This window comes from Psammomys obesus, unplaced genomic scaffold (genome assembly GCF_907164565.1).
Source record: "Psammomys obesus unplaced genomic scaffold, mPsaObe1.curated_primary_1811, whole genome shotgun sequence".
NCBI classification, from domain to species: Eukaryota; Metazoa; Chordata; class Mammalia; order Rodentia; family Muridae; genus Psammomys; species Psammomys obesus.
In genome coordinates this window covers 15372498-15393853 of record NW_026596034.1, presented here as the reverse complement: position 1 = coordinate 15393853, position 21356 = coordinate 15372498, and the positions used below count along the sequence as shown (strand labels likewise).

The following is a 21356-nucleotide window of genomic DNA, read 5'->3' as shown; positions in this document are numbered from 1 at the left end:
ACCCTAGTTTATCAGGTCTCATCAGGACTTGCTGCAATGTCTTCCTCTATGGAGTAGCAAGGCTGCTCCTTCTTTATGTGTGGAAGGGGATGGGGGGAGATCAAAGAGCCAGCCATTGAGTTCTTATCAGAGACAGTCCCTGTTCCCCTTACTAGTGTATCCACTTGGATGCTAAGCTGCCATGGGCTACATATGAGCAGTTATTCTAGGTTATATCCATGCATGGTTCTTGGTTGGAGAATCAGTCTCAGAAAAGACCCCTATGGCCAGATATATTTGGTCCTTGTGGTATTTTTGTCCTCTCCCAGTCTTACTAACTCCCCCTTCTTTCATATGATTCCCTGCACTCTGACCCAGGTTTGGTTATGAGTCTCAACATCTGCTCTGATATATTGCTAGGTAGACTCTTTTAGAGGCCCTCTGTGATAGGCTTCTGTCCTGTTTCTTGTTTTCTCCTACTTCCAGTGCCCATCCCAATTGTCTTTCTAAGTGAGGGTTGATCATCTTACCCTGGGACCTCCTTGTTTATCTTCTTTAGGTGTACAGATTTTAGTATGTTTATCCTATCTTACAGGTATATACTTATAAGTGAGTATATACCATGTGTGTCTTTCTGCTTCTGGGATACCTCACTCAGGACGATCTTTTCTAGATCCCTTGATTTGCCTGCAAGTTTAATGATTCTCTTGTTTTTACTTCCTGAGTAGTATTTCCATCGTGTAAATGTACCACAATTAGACACTGTCCTCAGAACAAAACAACTGCCTACAAGCTGGGAAAGAATCTTCACCAACCTTAAATCTGACAGAGGGCTGATATCCAGAATATATAAAGAACTAAAGAAGTTAAAAAGCAACAACTCAAGCAATCCAATTAAAAGATGGGGTACTCAGCTAAACGAAGAATTCTCTGTAGAGGAATATAAAATGGCAGAGAAACACTTAAAGAAATGCTCCATGTCCTTAGCCATCAGGGAAATGCAAATCAAAACAACCCTGAGATTTCACCTTACACCCATCAGAATGGCTAAGATCAAAACTCAAGTGACAACACATGCTGGAGAGGTTGTGGAGAAAGGGAACGCTCCTCCATTGCCGGTGGGAATGTAAACTTGTACAACCACTTCGGAAATCAATCTGGCGCTTTCTCAGACAATTAGGAATAGCACTTCCTCAAGATCCAGATATACCACTACTAGGCATATACCCAAACTATGCTCAAGTACACAACAAGGATATTTACTCAACCATGTTCCTAGAAGCTTTATTCATAATAGCCAGAACCTGGAAATAACCAGATGTCCCTCAATGGAGGAATGGATACAGAAATTGTGGTAAAAAATAGTTTTAACAGTAAATATCATCCCTTTTAATATTATTCCACCCTTTGAATTTTTATTTAATAGCACACATACATATACACATTTATATAGAGGCATTATTTACTTCCTTGTTTTACTAAATTAATATTCAGATTAATGAGACATACCTTTACTTTTGAACATTTAATGAAACAAAAAATTTAGAAAGTATGTGATTCATCTCAAATTTAAACTTTTTCAGGGAGGTTAAAAAAAATGCCTTTTTGATAAGTGATTTAAAATCTGCCCTTTTACGTGCTCCTTCAGTGTAATCTTTATAGATACCTAGACCGATGACTAATAGGTTAGACTGGATACTTTTTGCCCCACAACGAACAGATAAATCTTTGTTGTATGCATTGTTTTTCCTATTCAAATAATGGGCTTTATATAAAATGAATCTCACTTCATAAACAAGATCTCTTTAGTTCATTTACATATGGTCTTTTGTGGGGAAAGAGCTAGAAGGATGGTGTTTAGAATAGTAGTTTATGTTGTTTTTTTATACTTATTTTTGTAAAGTAGTAAAGCAGTTGCTGTTCTTCCTCATCAGCTTGAGGTCTGACTCTGTAGTCACGATGTGAAAATCATCCTATTGAAAGGAGGTGGCAATAGTCACAGAGAGGGAGAGCTGAGCTACAGGTTCAAATGAAATACCCTGAATGCTGATGTTATTTTTTCCTTCCCCTAGGGAACCACAGTCAGATATCTCGAGTGCCTGTTGCTATTAAAGTGCTGGATGTCAATGACAACGCCCCTGAATTCGCATCCGAATATGAGGCATTTTTATGTGAAAATGGAAAACCCGGCCAAGTAAATATCTCCATGTTGTTAATGCTGAATATGTTTGTATACAACTGTCTCATATTTAATTAACCTGCATTATTGCGTGCATTTCCATTGGTTTGATCTACAAAGTCACAGGCATGAAACACATCCAAATGGGAACAGAAGGGAATATTTGACTGTCTGCGATGTTAATTCTCTTCCTACTTATGACCAAATTGGCTCATAAAAGTGAAATGATCTGCTCTCCTATGACCCCAAAGCCAAATCATTGTCTCAAAATATATCACATATGGATTATGGCAGGGGGTTGTCTTCTAGTGCAGAAGTTTGAATTATCTTTCAAATGGCAAAAATCTAGTAAATAGCTCATGAAAAGCAAACAGTTTTGTTTTATAGTGAAAAGAATAAGACATAAATGTAGAACCCAGAAAAGCAGTAGTTTGTAGATCTATGTAATGAGACTTATGTCTGTACAAGTGTATGTAAGTTTAGGTAAATGTAAGATAGACATCAATTTTAAGATATGCCCATAAGGCGTTTTAAAGTGTAGTGATTAGATTCATATTACATAGATAGAGATAATGAAGACAGAAAAATAAATGATAGAAGACAAAATTATAAAACAGAACAGAGAAAAGCAGGCAAGGACAGAAATTTAGGGAAAAAAGGAGGGAGAAGGGAGGGAGGCAGGAAGGGAAAAAAGATAAGGTGGACAGGTAGGGAGGAGGGTAGGGGTATAGAGAGTAAAATTCAAAACAGAATTCACCAAAACCACTATACTTTGAATGTCAAAATGCAACTAGCCTATGTGTATTACAAAGCCAAAAATGTAATAGATTTATTTTAACAAGGTGCTGAAGTACTGTATGTTTAAGAAATTTATCATTTTTCAACTTCCTAATTTATTTCTGGATGGTGACATTTTAATCTAAATAAACAGCAGCTGACAGCACGACACTGGAGTTGTTAATCCAACTATTCTTGTGCCTCATGTGGGTGTTAGGAATTAAACTTACTATTTGCCAAGAAGCTTACCTGACAAGAGTCATATTTTTTTTATCCTAAAGAAAAATGTAGGACTGTAGATATCTATCTCTATTCTCTTATTTGATATTACAAAGAATGAAGGGGTAATCTGCCCATAAAACAGTGGGCAAATTTTTCCAGGCAATTCTTCCTTAACTAAATGCTTACTTTTCCTCCCGTCAGTCTACCAAAAAACAAAGCAAAACAAAAACAATAAAAATAAAAACACAAAACATACACTTCACACACAACAAGGCTAAAAATTCTCATAATTAAATACTTATTTTTAAATTAATTAAGCACTATCAAAACATTTAGCCTTAACAGTTTTATTTTCACTTCCCAATTCCAAAATTAGCCTTGTTTTTAATTTCATGACATAAATTTGTCAAGTATGACTCAAACCTTTTAAGCATCTTAATTTATGATACTTACTGGCAGAGCACGTGTGTGTGTGTGTGTGTGTGTGCATACTCATGGCCGCATGCACAAATATTAGTGATATTATTTGTCCAGGGTGCTGGATTAATAGGCAGAAAGAGTTTGATCCAAATATGGCAGGTCAGACTCAAGGGTACGGCTGTTAAGTGGACCAGAAAATTGATAGGATAACGCAGCTGACCACAGATATGAGCTAGGCATTTATATATCATACAGAATCTGTAAAATACATTAGAATTTAAATAGAACTTCATTGCTCATGCAGAACTCATCACACAAGCTCAGAGTCAATGGCAATGACATTGCACATGTCGATCACAATAGTGATATTGACAGGAATGCAGCTGGGATCTCTAGGAATCTGGAGGTTTACCCTGTGGAATTTGACGGTTTCTAAGACGTAATGCTTTTTTTCAGCATTTCTTCTTACATTCATTAAAAAAAAAAAAAAAAAAAAACTACAAACAAACAAAAACAATGCATTGTCTTCTCACCTATTCTCTACAACATCAAAATAAAAAAGTTGATTGTTTTACGAGTTTTGCAAATTATAATGAATGGTTTATTTTGTGAACAGATGTCTTTGCTGTAAACGTGTCACTGCATTATGTCCCCTAATGAATGTGCTTCCAGCATGCTTACTGGAGTTTTATTTCTATGTAGGAATCAACCCTTGCCTTGCATTGGTTTGGGCCATAGAACTTACTGGGTGTGGTCTGCACTACTGTTTTTACACATTTCCTGGACTCTCCAATTCTTTTCTGTCACCCAGTTCTCATGTAGTGTTCTTTATGTCATTCCTGCCTAATTGTTAATGATCGAGTATCTAATTTTTTCTACTTTCTCCCCAATATTTTATGTCACTACACTACATAGTTTGCACTGACAGAGTTTGAAATACGTGCATTTCATTTTTTTCTTTCCTTGCTTAAAATTTTAGACAATGTCTCAGTATGCAAGCCCAAGTTGGGTTTGAACTCAGAATGTCACTGACACTGTCCCCAAACTCTTGATCGATTCTCTCAGTCACCCGAATTGTAGCATTATAAGTGTACACAATATTGTCCGGGTTGAATATGCTTAGTCATTTCTCATAATATCCCACAAATGGCTAACCCACTTCAGAATTACAATGCTCATCATAATACCATGAGAGTACATATTAAAAATGAAGTATCACTCAATACATTGACAGTTATCTTAGTCTTTTTCAACAATTAATATCTGTTGGAAAATAAACCCAGAAAGGTAAACTTCACACACAGGTGGCTTGTGTTCCTGGAAGAATCACATTTATGGATCAACTTTTTAGAGAAGCAACTCCCTCGGGGCTTCTGTACCTGAGATTCTTTACAGATTTTCAAGGGACAGCTTTTAAGGAGAGTATGACCTGGGCTGCAAGGCCATATGAAGAATTATGTTAACATAACTCACAAAAGGGAGTCTGATGTCGATCTACTGATAGACAATCTTTTGCAACATAGTCTTTCCGACTGAATTCAATTTATCAAACACAATGAGAAGGCAAATTAGAGGCCCCTTGGGCTTGTCTGGACAATCAGCTCCACTTCCTAATGCATCTTATGTAAAAAGGTGTAACTATGTTTTGGAAGAATAGTGACTCACACCTGTTTTTATGACCACCTTAAAATTATGAGGCAAAAGGTGGAAAATATAAAACCAGTTCTCTCAAGAGAGCAACAGTCACTTTCAGAGGCAGATGTCACTGTCCTTTACAGAAAATCAACCCAAATCCTTTTGTTTTAGAACATTTAAAATGGACCTGCGAAATAACTAAATGTTGCTGCAACATTTTGGATTGCTATTTATCCTGTTTAAAAACTATGTCTAATATAAATAGGTAAATTGTCTTATATGATATCAAGTTGTATCCACCTGTAGAATTTAAGTCAATCAAAATCTCATATCTACCAAGCAATTGGCTCTCATTTTCATGGGAAGCATAGAAATGATCTCTTCACTAAAGCATAACCAATGTTCCAGGTAAAACTGGGAATGTGCATTGCATTAAAAAAAATATGTCTAACCATAAATTTGTTTCAGAGGGTGTTTTTTTTTGTCAGTAAGTACTCAGTGACTGTCAACTATATTCCAGGGTTTGACTAAAGTAGCAGAATTTTGTGACACACAATGTAAGAATCAGAATTTTAACACCACAGAATTTTCCATCTGCCACATATACATTCATTTAGATTTTACAGATTTTCCAGTTTTCAAACATTCAGCACAGGAAGAAACTAAGTGGACTTAAAGAGATAATGTTACATCATGAAAAGTCCTCAGATTCTAGGATAAGTTCCCCAGAGATAGAAAGCATTTGTCTGAGGTTTCAGTTGGGAATAACCACAGTCTATCTGAAGACAATGATGATTCAACTGGCAGGTGATGGTACAGGTAACAAATGTGTGGAGATCAGTGTCTTTATTCAGTGTGCTTGATGCCACATTCACAACCAACATGGGAAAGCAAAATAGACCAGCATCCTCAGCTGGCTAGAGAAATTACCAGAACTCTGTTCCGCATCTTATTTCCTTAATTTGGTGCTTACTCTATATAGACTAATAAAATGTTATCCCAATATTTCATCAGCCTAGGAATGTAACTTATTAATTTTTTACATGAGTCAAGGTCCCATGTTTAGTTTTTGAACTACACAGATGACAGGTTGCTTAAACTTTTCATTTTTTCTTCAAATGGCTTACTTTTTCCCCTATAAATGGATTGAATGTATTATAATTTGAGCTTCATCAACATTTATACTAACAGAGAAATACTTAGAATGAATCCAGTATGTCTGGTTTGTAATTAGAATGTAACAAAATAAAAAAGACTTAAGCTCACCTTCACAAATTTCATCTATCTCTGATAACATTGTAGCTATTTAACATTTGTTTATTATAGAAATCTCACATCTCACTAAAACATAGTCATTCACACTACTGAATGATATGTAGCAGAGTTGCCAAATAAAGGACAGTAACAGAATTTTTGAATTATGTTTCTAATTGTATTTATTCAGCAAGGAGGCATATCTCAAAAGTTAGCATGTCAGATATTACTAAGGGGAAATTTGCTTTACTCTCAGACAGGCAGTATGCATGCTAAACTCTTTGGATGAAAATTTGTTCATGCATTGCATAATAATAATTGTGCATTGACGGTGTACTAATTATTGGAACATCAATTGGTAAAGTGTAGAAGAATTCCCATGCAGCCTAAGGAGGGACACATTGTAAACAGAATAGAGTGAATGAATCACATCATTTAAGATTTTTCAATTAGAAGAAAACAAAAGTTAAAACATGGATTGGGAGATTATAAAATGCAGGGATCTAAAGTATGGTCAGATATTTAGTTTTGTTCTTCTAATTTGTTGTCATTTAAAGTGAAACTAGAAAATCAGAATGGATTGGGCCTAAAAGGGAGCTACTAGCCAGCAACTTAAGCCAGAACAGAATTCGCAGCAAGATCTCAGCTTGAAACTGAGGATATCTCTGGCTGAGAACAGAAAGAAAAGGCTAGATTAGAAAGATTTTCATGTCCAAATAGATTTGTACCAATATTTCTGAGCAGATGCACACGCTATAAAGTGTTTAGAAGGCTGTACCTGAAAAGCACATCAGTTTTGATTCAGGTGTCTACAGAAGCAACTGAAACTATTTTTAGGACACAATACACAGAAACAGTTAACATCATAGACATTGTTGCTTGAAGAACTTGCCACCTGCAGCCATCTCATAGCTAAGAAAGCAAAGGTTGAAGAAGAGTGTGGTGGTTTTGTTCTATTTTGTGTTTGATTGACACAGGATCTCACAAGACTTAATGGGCTGATCTGGAATGTGATATCTGAGAGGATGCTGGCCTAGAACGCATAGAATTCCACCTGCTTCTGTCTTGGGATTGAAGACATGCACTACCACACATTAAATAAAGGTTTTATGATCCTACCAAAATGTTCAAACTTCAGCTCCTGAAGGTGACAAAACCTTTGCCATTTCTAGAGATTCATCGTACTTGCCAAGGAAGAATTTTTTTTTTCTATTGGCAATAAAAATAAATTTTATTTAAAATAAAATGAATACCAGTGAGGAAATTTTATATTAAACATTACTGTTGAAAGACATAGCTTTTTTTAAATTTTGGGAGTATGTAAAGTAACTCTTAAAAATTTAGCCACAAAACGATAATATTCTGAATACAAGTAAGTAACACTACCAAAGAAGAAAACATGTATCAACTCCTGAGAAAAACGTCATACTTTTTTCAAACACACTCTATGAAACCTTGGATAAAAAGATAGAAAGCTGCATAAGAAAAGTAAAGAGAATTATCCTTTGATAAACATAGCAAAGAATGAGTCTGTAACTTTGTTCATTTGTTTTACAGTTTCTGAGATCTTTTCTAATAAATATAAAACACCAGAATAAAATGAGGGTGTTTGGAACACCTATGAAGCAGTTGTAATACAGGTGTTTAATTTTAACCTTTCCATCAAAAGCTTTGTTTTTCTGATCTACCTACATACACAAGTGGGAGGCAAGATTAATCTAAACCAGAGGAAAATGATGATCTCAGCAGAATATATGAAATACTCTCTTTCACTTGCTATTGGGTAGAATAAGGAGATGGTTAGTTAATGGACTTCATAAAACCATATATGAAGAAAGTGTATACAGAAAATATTTTTAAGAATCTTATTAACAGGAGTGTGGCACAATTTTGACAGAATGGAAATGATACGTGATGAAATATAATTGAAAGGTATGGAGTAGAACAATACAAATGTCAACTATATTTAAGACACTTTTCAGTTCTGTGACTCAGAATTAAGGAATGGGATTTAATTTAAATAAACGACCATATCTTAGGAAACCTAGGTATGTAAGAATTAGTATATCCGTAAACACATATACAGTGGTTTTTAGTTTTGAGGCAAAGCTTCATGTAGCCTGTGTCAGCTTGGAACTCATATTGTAGGCATAGGTAGCCTTAAAGTATAGATTTCCCTGTCTCCACCTCCCAGGTACATACTACACATTTAAAAGTGCAATAATTCTTTTGTCATTGGCTAGCAATACAGGTTGACCATGTCTTATTAAAAAATCCAAGATCCAAACTTTATCCAAAAGCCAAAAATCTTTGTCCTCAAGTATGACATTTTGTGTGGAAAATTTTACAGATAAAATCTGAACTGAAAGGTTACAGTTAAAACATTCAAGAGAATAGATTGTTGAAGAGTATGTACTTTGCATTTAGGTTGAGCTGGGTTAAGTCCCCCAAACTACATTATTATTTTTTTCTTTTTTTTTTTTTCTTGTTGTTTTTGAGACAGGAGTTTTCTGTGTAGACCAGGGTGTCTTGGACTCACTTTGTAGAACAGGTTGACCTTGAACTCACAGAAATCTGCCTGCCTCTGAGCCCCTCCTCCCACCCTTTAGCTTTCCTCACCCACCATCCCCAACAACCCTAGGTTCTGGGATTAAAGGCACGTGCCACCATGCTGGGCTCCAAAGCTAAATTCAAAGCAAAGTATGTTACCAAAGAGAAAAACTAAATTATATCAAATTATCTTAAATGACATATATCAGTATGCATGAAACAGAAATACATTTCTTTTATAGACCACCATCTCAAACTTTACCTATATCCTTATATATGTGAAAATATTCCACAATTAAAACACATTAAATTTACAGTTCTACAGCACTCTGTTCTATCTTAGATAAGGAATGGACAATATGGGCATATTTAAACAGTGTCAAAATCTAAAAAGAAAAAAATATACATCATTATAATCACATATGTTATGTTTTCATGTTATTATTTCTATCTTTTGATGTGGTTTGCAGAAATACAATAAAAATGTACCCTAAAAATGTAACAGAGGAAAATATAACAGAGGAAAAGCTACTGTTCGTTGTTTGAAAGACTCTTCTGATCATGTACAGGTGTCATAGTTTTCAAGAGAGAAGGAGGGACCCAGACACTTTTTTATTATTACTTATATGAATTTTTGGATTAGATTAGTTTGCTAGTTTGAATTTTTCAAGTTCTCTGGGTCTACATATAGAAATGCGTAGCATTTAAATCTTTTTTCAAGCCTTTGTACAGCATCTGGAAGACACTTACTTGATTATAAGTCCTGCCCCCTTTATTCTGGTTCCTGCTCTGTCTAAGGGTGATGCTTGTGAGAGGGTTTAAAGTTCCAAGGTCATCTTTTGAATATCTTCACTGCTCGGCAGGTATTTGGAATAAGGTATAGTCAGGTGAATATAGAAACATGTTTGTTTCATTTGTTTTTCTGTGGTATAGGGAGCAAGAAAGCAACACCAACTCTAGCTACTAACAGAAATTAAACATAGACCTTCGACTAAGGACATAAATTGTGTTCAAACTAGAACCGGAGGTATTGAAACATGGAGAAGTAATGGCTACTGTCCTATAGCCTTCAAGTGGCACAATACAAGACCTTACTGTAAAGGATAACAAGCATTGTGTATTTCTTTGAACCAGATGTCATAAAAGACACAATTTCTAAAAGTGGGTTTCTGAAAACAACTTGTGCTGTAACATAACACTCTATGGTGCGGTTTATGTTAGGGTTGGTTGTATGAGTGTGTGTGTCTATCTGTGCATGTGTAATTGTATGTTTTAGTGTATGTGGCTGAATGAAGTTGAGAAACACTGAATTAAACATAGTTCAAGAATATTAACATGAGATCGTTTTGCTTAATTACATTCTTCTTGTATTTATGAAGGCATATAAATTTGCAGAAGGTGGCATATTTCATTTGGCTCAGTAGTTCATTTATGATTATGAAAACTTTCAAATTTCTAATATAAGATATAGATAAAATTAATGATTCAAGGGAACCATATGTAAAATATTGCCTTTTAAAAAGGAAACAATAAGACTCAGTTAAACTTAGGAACTAATGTCTGCCAGCACAAGCAGACATTGGCATGTAAACATATCTGGTAATAAGCTGAGGGTGGTTGAGAACAGCTGAAAAGGGGATAGTGATTTCAAACCTAAGAAGACAACTTGTGCTTCAATGTAAATGAAAGGTAACTACCTCAGGATCCATAAGCCTCTGTGATAGATGAAATTATTTGGGTTTATATCGATAATTTTGTGGGACATAAAAATGTGCCAAGTTATCAAAACAATGCAAGAAATGAAACATCAAAAACCCGAACTATTGAAACATACCACTGAGTGAACATCATACATATTGCCTTATGTCAGCTTCATGTCAGGAAAAAATGGAGAAGGTGAGATGAAATTTGAGAGGAACGGTTAGGGGTTCCATAGTGTGTTTGCAAGGACCCAAATGCCACATATTCATCTACAAGAAATTGAAACTCCCCATCCCCTTCCTGGTGTTCTTCCTGTAGCTCATTCCTTTATGTTACATATTCTCAGGAAACATATGGCACATTGGAGTCAAAGGATGTTTTCAGTTTTAAAAAAATGTCATATTAAGTCATTGTTAGTGGGGAAGAAAAGAAAATGGTGACTAAGACTGGATGACTAAACAACTTAACCCATTCATTCTGTTAGTATCTTTTAAATAGATATGAACTGTGATTATACCTGAGCTCTCTTATGTAGTTTTGATATAATAGGGTCATTTTGTAGATTTCTTTTGGTGTATTTCATCTAATATAATCAATTTTAAGTAATTAACAATTATTTTAACTTCATTTTCATGAAAAAATTATTTTCAGGAAAATGTTGGAAAATAGTTCTCAACTACTTTGTATTATTTGATTATGGACACCATATACAATTGATAAAAAAACATTTTACTTTTAATTTATTCATGTAAATTAATAAGTTTAAATAATTTTAACTTTGAGCTGAAAAATGAGAGCTACATAAAATTTGTTCATTGTCATCCATTTCTTTCCACATTAAAATAAAAACTATTGTTATAAGAAATAGAGATGAGGATAGGATCAGGATGTCCAGTGAATAAATGAATAAATTAATTACTTTTAAAAAAGAAATAGACTTTATTCTTTTATTAAAGCCAGTATTTATAGCCAGAATGAAACTGAGAATACTTGAAGAAATAAAGAAAGCAAAAAATATTCTTGTATTCTACCATCTTAAACATTTTCTTCTTTCATTGAACACTTATTTTTTATTTTATTTATTTATTTTTAGTTATTATTATTTATTACAATTTATTTCACTTTACATATAGGCTGTGGCTCCCTCCCTTGTCTCCTTCCACCCTCCCTCCCCCTTTTCCCTCTATGAGAACTTCTTTTTAAATTATCTTCTAATTAAATCATTGTAAGAAAGTTGAAAAATTACAATCGGACATTTTCTGAGTGACTGTTTTTCAGTTGCATATGCCACTTTGGTCATCATTACATAGTCTTCCTAGAGAATGTACAAATACACAAATAAATATAAATACATAGGCATTACTAAAATCCTGAAGAATATTTTGAAGTCATAACAAATTAGTCCTTTCTCACCTTGTCTCCATGTAGAGCTTTAACTATAAATATTAATTTGATTGTGAATTTTACCCTTTGGGATCAGTAGAGGACCAGAATACCCTTGAAACCAAGAACATGAAAACTGAAGACACATGTTTCACCTTCCATTCTCCATCATATTAGAAATCCAAGCCTAAATTTACTGAAATACATACATAAAAGTCAGTAAATTTTGGGTCAACCATGCAAACTGGTGAGAAGAATGTAGACAGTCTTGAATGAAACAAATTAGGGATTAGACATAAGTAATATCATTGCTGTACTAATAACTCTCCTAAGGTTTACTTCTTAGAACATGGAAAGGTTAATAAGGATGAAAAAATATGCCTGTCATCACTTATTAATTCAATCTGTCCATTAAATTACTTATCTAATTCTTGTTATGTAGTTGCTTGCTACCAAAGACCAGAATTGTTACAAAAACAGAGAAAGGGGAGAAATTCACAGACCGTCATATTTCGAGAGCTAAGAATAAATCAATGCTTAGCAAATACAAGAACTCATTGACGATGTTCTAATTTATAACATGGTACTCTTGTTTACATACAATATTCAAAAAATTTAAAATTCTGGAAAATAAATTTTAATAAGAAGTAAAATATTTCCATGCAAATTTAGAAGAATAAATAATATGTTTAGTATAAGAATTATGGTATGTTACCTATTAACAAAATTATTTCCTAGTTTCTTTCTTCGAAAGATTCTTTGAAGAGTTTTAAGAAATGAAATGTCTGTATGTTTCAGAATTCAAGTATGGACCTGAAATGCATTTTGTTAATAATGTCACACATAGTCTATGCTTTCTTTTTTTTTTATAGATATGCAGAAGTCATTTTCAGTCTCCAATGAAGCTGAATAAATACCATAACAAATTATTAAACTTTATACATCTTAGTTTCATAGTAACTTCATAGATAGAATATACTGAATTTTATATACTGAATTTTAGGCATACATTCATCACCTGTAAATTCTCTTAGCATTTTTATAAATTTCCATGAAAGAGAGTGTTAATTATTTAAATATGAACAAAGCTCATAAGACCTCACGGTAGAAATGCTGAGATTTCTACTTGCCATCTCTGCACTTGCCTTTGCAATAGGACTCTCTGGAGGTTCATCCCCATGAATAAATCCACACTTCTTTTTCTTCCACTGTTTAAACTAAGTGTATTCAGATGTTATTACATCGTTGAAAAATCCAGCCTTCTTAATAAGAATATCTTAATGAATTTTAATGGTGCAACGTCCTTCAAATGATCTACCAGCATCAATATTTAGATAAAATGTCCAGGCGGTGGTTATCTGCATTCAAATAAAATGAAGTGTCAAATATACTTTAACCGAAAATATTAACCACAGCCAGCTTATGGGATATTTTTAAAGTCAATTAGTTTCTCCATTTTAATCACATTTGTTTCAACACATCATGAACATAACATTGCATGGCTCCAACAGTAAACTTTTTCTACCTAATAATTAAGACCCATGACTGCCAATATTTTCTGTCATGGATTTAAAAAAAAAATGGTTTTCAGATTTAAACCTGCACCAGAATCATATGGGTTTTGGCATTTGCATATTGATATGCCCTGCCCTTACCCTACCTCTGATAGTTCAGGGGTAAGATTCAACAAATTGTGCTTCTAATGAGTCCTGATTGGCATAAATGATGGAAAAAGCATGCTTCATTTCCATTATGATGTTCAGATAAAAGTTCTGAGACACAGTACAGTAAGTAGCTCTATTCCTTTACTACATGTAAAATAAATTATGGATTGCATGCATTATTTTCATTACGGTTTGTTTACTAACCCAATATATCCTATGTGGTAATTTCATCAGCACATAGGAGCCTTTACATTCACATTATGTATAAATACTATGAATACTTGTACATTAAATACGTAGAGTGGAAGAGTGCACTTATCTATGACTGATCTCGATGCCAGATTATAGAGAATTATCTCTTCAATTGTTTCATTCTTGATTCTCACTCACAAGCACAGTTAAGGACTTCTTCACCAGCTGAATCTGGCAACAGAAGGTCTGTGGAGACGTGACTGTGTAATGGGGAAAGGCAGAGCACATCTGATTCAAAGAAGATCCCTCTCATTCACTTGACCTTGCAACATGAGATTCTAAAAGTTGTTCTTAATAAAAGGGGTCGGTTTGTTCTTGTCTCTTAAATAACTGTATATACAGGATGCCTATAGGGCTGTATTCACGAAACATTTTCTTATATTGTCCTTTCATTCTAATTTAGATTTATGAGAATTTGACCACAGAGCTTCTCTATGCTCATAAATGCCACAGTATTTATACTATGTGTTTAGGAAGAGTATAATTTCTTTCTTTTCAAATATGATTAGAATTAGATTGCTTTCCTATTTGAGTAGCAATAGTTTTCTAACTACCAAGTATCATGACACTAATAAGAAGCAATGCCTTGAATAAAAACAATAGCAGTGATCATGAACATTTCATAACAGTATTATGTAAATTTACAAAGAATAAACCCTGAATTTACCCACGAGAAAACACTCTCTGTGCTTTAGGCATCAAAGGAAACTACTTTTCAGAATGTCATAAATTACTCTTAAAGAAGGAACTCGAAAACTATAAATTCAACATGAAAATTTTAATTCAAGAAACCTTCTCCTAATGATTGCCTCCGTATTTAAGGATAAGCTGCCCTTGCAGCTACTGTCTGTCACAGGGCCACCCAGTCTAACTGCAAACGTAACTGGATACACTTCTTAACAAAATTTAGACATAATGTAAACATTAATTTTTAACTTTAATGAATTTCTAAATATATCGTAATGGTACAATGCAAAAATTTCAAAATAATGCTGTGCTCAAATCATGGTTCTTACAATCAAGTCATAAGTCACGAGATAGTAGTGACCCATTAATGAAAATAATATTTTTTCTCTTTATTGAAAGTTCCAAATTCAATTGAACATTCATATTCTAATACACACATCATTATATTCTCAACATTTTATTGTTCTGGAGCATTTCCTTGTTACGACAGGTTTGTTATATCTATTAACACTTTTGCTGGCATGGTTCATTCATATTGGAATCATAAAGTAGTTTTTTTGCAAAAGACATATAAGCCCTATTTTTTTAAAGTGTGTGAGCTCTTGTCCAGTGTTTCACATTGTTGTAAGAACTATCATGGAATCATAAATGAGAACTAACCTAGTACTCTGTCATCCTAGGAAACAATATAGCATCAAGTTAGCGTTGCGTTTGCTTATGAAACTAGCACATCCCATACAGTATTCTGAAAGTCTGTCTGGCTCAACAGTTCCCTGCACAGTAGTAGTCCCGATAAGGTATTCATCTCAGGATACAATCCTAAGCATTGTCTGCATATATGATCCAGCTTTAAAAACAGCCTTTGTTGTTGGAACGGAACAGACAAAACTCCTCAGAAAGGATTCTTGCAGGCAGGTTTGTTTGAGGGACACTCTCTCTGGCAACCACTCCTGACCTGATGGGTAAAGAAGAAATATGAGGATTCAAGGTTTAAGTCTTACCTCCAAGATCCTCCCAAAAGCCCACTCCAATCACTGTAACAGTTCCAAATCTCATTCTAGATGCCCGTAAAAACTCAAATTGGAAAGAAACCTGTAATTGCCCAGTGGAATTTTCAAACACACTTAACTTTGCTATTTCAAGCCACAGACACCAAATGGAAACTAAGGTAATGCTCTTAATTTTCATCAATTTATCACAGTTGAGGTTTTAAAGTGATGGATTTTTCTCCATACTTTTGGCACAAAGCATCCACGACAATTTAGAAAGCTGAAAATGAGTCTTTAGAGTAAAGTACCAGACCACAAAAAGGATACAACTGAGATATTACAAGCAAAGGGAGCCCTCTGAAGTGATCAGAAATGCTGATGACAATTTTATGTTGCAGGTCATTCAAACAGTAAGTGCCATGGACAAAGATGATCCCAAAAATGGACATTATTTCTTGTACAGTCTTCTTCCAGAAATGGTCAACAACCCAAATTTCACCATCAAGAAAAATGAAGGTAAATATGTTAGCTCTTTCAAATGATGCAGTGTAGAAACTGTGAGATTGCATGCAGTTTTGCAACATAACTGGAAAATATGATTAAAATATTTTTGTTCACTCATGAGTTGCTGAAAGCCAGTTTATCAGCTTCAAGCAAGGTAATTACATCACTTCCTCTTCCTAATACTCAAATTATAGATAAGAAAACTGTTAATGAAGATTAATGGTATCCCAGGGAGTCCCTCAATCCCCTTCCTTGACGAGATGAGAAGCAACATTTTAACTCCCACTAAATGCTTCCAGGAAGGCTGAGATCCTGAGATATCTGTCACTGAAAGAACTGGTTTGCACTTTGAAGTTGTTAACTTTTAATTGAATGTTTACTAAGTCTTTAGGGAAAGTCTACTCTAATTTTGCCTGGATTTTGGATGCACAGTAGAGGCATCCAGTACCAACTTTAATAATAGCAATTAGATTATAACAAGTTTTTCCCATTATTTTTTTTAATTTTTAATTTTATTTTTTTCACAAGTTTTTCATTATATATCCTGATTGAAACCCCCAACCTCAATTCCATGTACTACTCAGATCAGCTATTAAAAACAAGGACATCACTAAATTTTCAGGCAAATGGATGGAACTAGAAAAGATCATTCTGAGTGAGGTAACCAAGAAACAGAAAGACAGGCATAGTATACACAAACTTATAAGCAGATACTAGCAGTATAATACAGGATATTCATCTACATACCTAAAGAAGCTAAACACTAAGGGGGACCTAGGGAAGATGCTTAAATCTCATTCAGAATGACAAACAGGATAGACACCAGAAGAGGTGGAAGAGAGGAAACAGGATGGAAGCTTACAAAAAAGGGTCTTCTGAAAGGATCCACCCAACAGGGGATGGAGGCAGATGCTGAGACTCAAGGCCAGAATTTGGGCGGAGTGCAGGGAGCCTTATGGGATAAGGGGGAAGGGTATAGAAGGACATGGAGAGGACAGTAGTTCCACAAGGAGACCAGCAAAGCTGAACAATCTGAGTCCAGGGGATCCTGCAGAGACAGATTCACCATTAAAACTTTCAAGAGGGGCACTTTATGTCAGTATTATTTGGGAAGTAATAAAAATTAATTTTATTTGTTTTTGTGTCAAAGACAATATTTATTCTATTTTGTTACTTCTTGAGAGCCTTCCTAATATGGCCAGTGTTCCTTTCCATTTGGTGTATTGTAAACAAAGTCGGCAGCTCAAATTGTAAAAGTCTGTTTCATGTTTACATTAATATTTCTTCAACTACCATACTTTAGAGAAGAAATTTAACTTTATTTTGGCTCTAACATATTTACCTTAGTCTTAACACTCTTAAAACCATTAGTGTAATTAATAAAAAATTAATTTAAAAAAATTACACCAAAATATAATGTTATATATTGTATATCAAACTTATTTAAAAATATATTAAAAATAACGATAATATTTCTAATAAAAAAACCATTAGTGGAATATTAGTATTCTCTGGGTCTGTTTTCTGGATTTTCTATGTGCATTTCTTTGTTTTCTGAATGCTACAAATAGAATTTATACTCAATTAGTGTAGGAAACTTTGGTTCCTGATAACTGTTTGGAATACTGCTATCTCAGTTTGAAGGAGGTTGATGGATTTTGAGAAAACTCCATTATGAAATAAAGCAGCTTTTTTTTAACATTTTTTTAATTTTTTATTAATTACACTTTATTCATTTTGTATCCCCCCATAAGCCCCTCCCTCCTTCCCTCCCGATCCCACCCTCCCTCCCTTTTCTGCATGCATGCCCCTCCCCAAGTCCACTGATAGGGGAGGTTCTCTTCTCCTTTCTGATCTTAGTCTATCAATTCTCATCAAAAGTGGCTGCATTGTCCTCTTCTGTGGCCTGGTAAGGCTGCTCCCCCTTCAGGGGGAGGTGATCAACGAGCAGGCCAATCAGATTATGTCAGAGGCAGTCCCTCTTCCCATTACTAGGTAACCCACTTGGACACTGACCTGCCATGGGCTACATCTGTGCAGGGGTTCTAGGTTATCTCCATGAATAGTCCTTGGTTGGAATATGAGTCTCGGGGAAGTTCCCTGTGTTCAAATTTTCTTGTTCTGTTGCTGGCTAATGTTAAATGTATCATGGCCTTGCCTTTCATTGCAGTGTTACTTAGCTCTTCGAAGACGCTTTGATAAATATAGAAGCACCACAAAAAAGGAAGCAAGAAGGTTATTGTAAAGACATTACTCATCTAGTCAGTTTCCACTACTATTAACATTGTGTGACAGCATTCAGTTCTCCCTCCTTAAAGATAGAGTACTTGCATTTTAGTCACCCCAAACAGAAACTCTTATCCAAGAACATTATTTCTGATCTTTTATGAAGATAAGCAGGCTTTCTCTTTTATGGAAATCTCATGTGTATGCCAATGCTAAAAGCCCATTCTTAAACCCCAAGCTAATCTGAGAAACTACACTAAAGACCATGAGCTAATTAGAATTTTGATCTTATTTGTGTAAAATACACTGCATTTTAAAAAGTTTACATGAAGTAATGTGTTATCACTCCCCGTATTCAGGGAACTTTATTTTTGTCCTGCTCATTCTATAATTTCAAGACTTGCCTTTTTATAACTGTGGTCCTGGAAGACACACTGCACCCAAGTGTTGTATGAATGGGAAGGTAAATTACTGCATTCCCGAGGAAGTTTAATTTTGCCTTCTATTTAAAATGACAATACTTATGAAGGGAAAATGTCATTTGATAATGGATTGCATGTGTTTTCTCTGAATTTTTGGAATCAGAAAAAAAAATTGAAAATGCTATGTCATACATTTTAATAGCCTCTCAACAGAGTATCTAGAGGTGCATAGATTATCTCTTTTGTTTTGTAACTAGAAAATAGAAGCCCAATGTTTGGCCATTCTCCCAGTTCAGAAAGAAGTCATAAAATTATTCAGGATTTAAAAAAAAAGCATTTCATGTACTACAATTTTTCATTTTAAGTCATATAGTCATTTGTTTTGCAAATGGTGACTGTAAACTTTGTTATTCCAAGGGGGAATGTTTTTATTAAAGTGGAAGAAGCTGCTGTTCATATTTATGTCTGGAAAACACCATAAACTAGGACTGTCTTGTAGAACGTAGGACATTTGTTCACTGTAATTCTGGATTCAGGATCCAAACATTCAACATCCCGTCATAGAATAAATCATGAAGCTGAAGTCCTTTAGACAGTACATGGAAAGTTTATACACAATTTGCCTTTGCCTAGATTATGTATTCATGGGCTTTAGCTGCATAGGTTACTACTGCTCTGCAGTATGGACAGTCATTGTGAAAATGGATAGAAACAGCATGTTTTAACAATATACAGAAGCAATCAAAATTTTCTAAATTTTAGAATGTTTATATAGATGGATGTTTGACAGATAGACACATAGATAGAGAAATGGGAAGTTGGTACATAGATAATCTGTGAGTCTTTTCAGTGTTAATGATGGGAGAATGTAAAGTTGATGGTGATTTTTTATGTAATTATTTACTGTGATATCTTTAATGCTGGAAGCATATGATGAAATCAAATGCTCTAATTATATTTATAGCTATTAATCATTTATTTTGTTCTTATTCTGTAGTTTTAAATGATTAGGAATTAATGCTACTCAATTGATAAAACCATGTCTACAAATTTAAGTCTATAAGAATAAACCATTTTGTGATGTCCAATACATTGAAATACACACTTAATGAATGGATTACTCTCCCACTTAATTTGATCTTCATAAAGACAGTTGAAACACTTTGCATTCTCTAAGGAACTTACAGCCATACCTTCCAACTCAAAATTATTGTAATCTTTTTCTTAAATAGATTGGTCCTTATGCAATTTTTCCTTCACTAATTCATGACCAAAGACAAAATGAGGTAGAAATGAGCTGTCTCTTACTACACAGTTGAATGATCTCACAAATAAATGTTCCTCTAAGTATATAGTAATAATATTTCTACCATAATAAGATGGCAGCTTTCAATACGGAGAAAGGGAAAATGGAAGTTCTAATATGAAAGCCATTAATATTATGCACATTTAAACCTCAGAGCATCTTTTAATTTGTAGTACAGAGACTGGTTTCTTCATCTTTTAGTTGGGTGAACTTATAAACAAAGAGTCTTGCTGACCACATTTCAGTATTGGCTTCTATCATAACTGTGGAAATGAAAAATACCCAACAATTCAATACAAGAGACAAGGAAGATAAATGGGCCTTTTACCAATACTAAAATATCCTGCTTGCAGGAAATTTGAGGTCTGCAATACCTGCTTTTCCCTAGCCTGCCCATTGTGGGTAAAATATTTTTTTTATTATAATTGCAATGTCACTGGTGGCTAAAAAAGAATTTTGGTGGCTTATATTAAAATACTGAACTGACTTAATGTAGGGAAATTTGGATACCGATGCTCATTTCTTTAAGGAAAACCTATGAGGAGAAAATACACAACAAATTTAAACTTAGTCCAAACTTGGTTATGGTTGAGAAAAATCTAGCAAAAGAATCGTAATTTCAAATGAAGTGTTTGGCCCCAGTCCTACCTAATAAGATATCCACTCTAGGGCTGTCATTGATATTTGGTGAGAAAGATTCAGAGTAATATGTATTAGGCTATGAGGTCAAACACCAATACTACAAACGAACATATATATTAAAAAAAAAAACACCTCATTCTCAACAAATGATTTTGTTAATGTAAATAACATGAATTTTGAACTGTGCTTTTGAATAAACATGCCTTGCATTAGTTCAGTGTCTATAAAATACTTGTTCAGATTGTAAGTCATGCTTTGTAGTTAGAATTCCATCATAAGAACATTACTTCTATAGATAAGCTACTTTGAGTTTATTTCTCTCATCTGTAAGAACAGGATAAGAGTAGCTGGCTTCCACTGAGTTTTGCTGTGATGGATATACACAAACTCAGACTGAGACATCTCTGAGGATGTGGAAAACCACTCATCAATAAACAGGACATAATCTTTTTCTATGCAAATCTTATTTCTTAACCCTTTGTTAATTCTTTAGGCTATTATTCCTAACTACAAAAAAAAAGAAAGAAAGAAAGAAAGAAAGAAAGAAAGAAAGAAAGAAAGAAA

General features: G+C 34.2%; 1 protein-coding gene across 4 annotated transcripts in view; it reads left to right on the top strand.

Annotated features, from left to right (window-relative positions):
• Positions 1-21356, top strand: part of Cdh8 (cadherin 8) — a 425418-nt gene that overhangs the window by 329174 nt on the left and 74888 nt on the right. For all 4 annotated transcript variants that reach the window (XM_055621036.1, XM_055621035.1, XM_055621034.1 and 1 more), the window contains 2 exons: positions 2052-2173; positions 16091-16208. In XM_055621036.1, coding sequence (XP_055477011.1) covers positions 2052-2173; positions 16091-16208 — 240 coding nt within the window. The remainder of the gene's footprint in view (positions 1-2051; positions 2174-16090; positions 16209-21356) is intronic.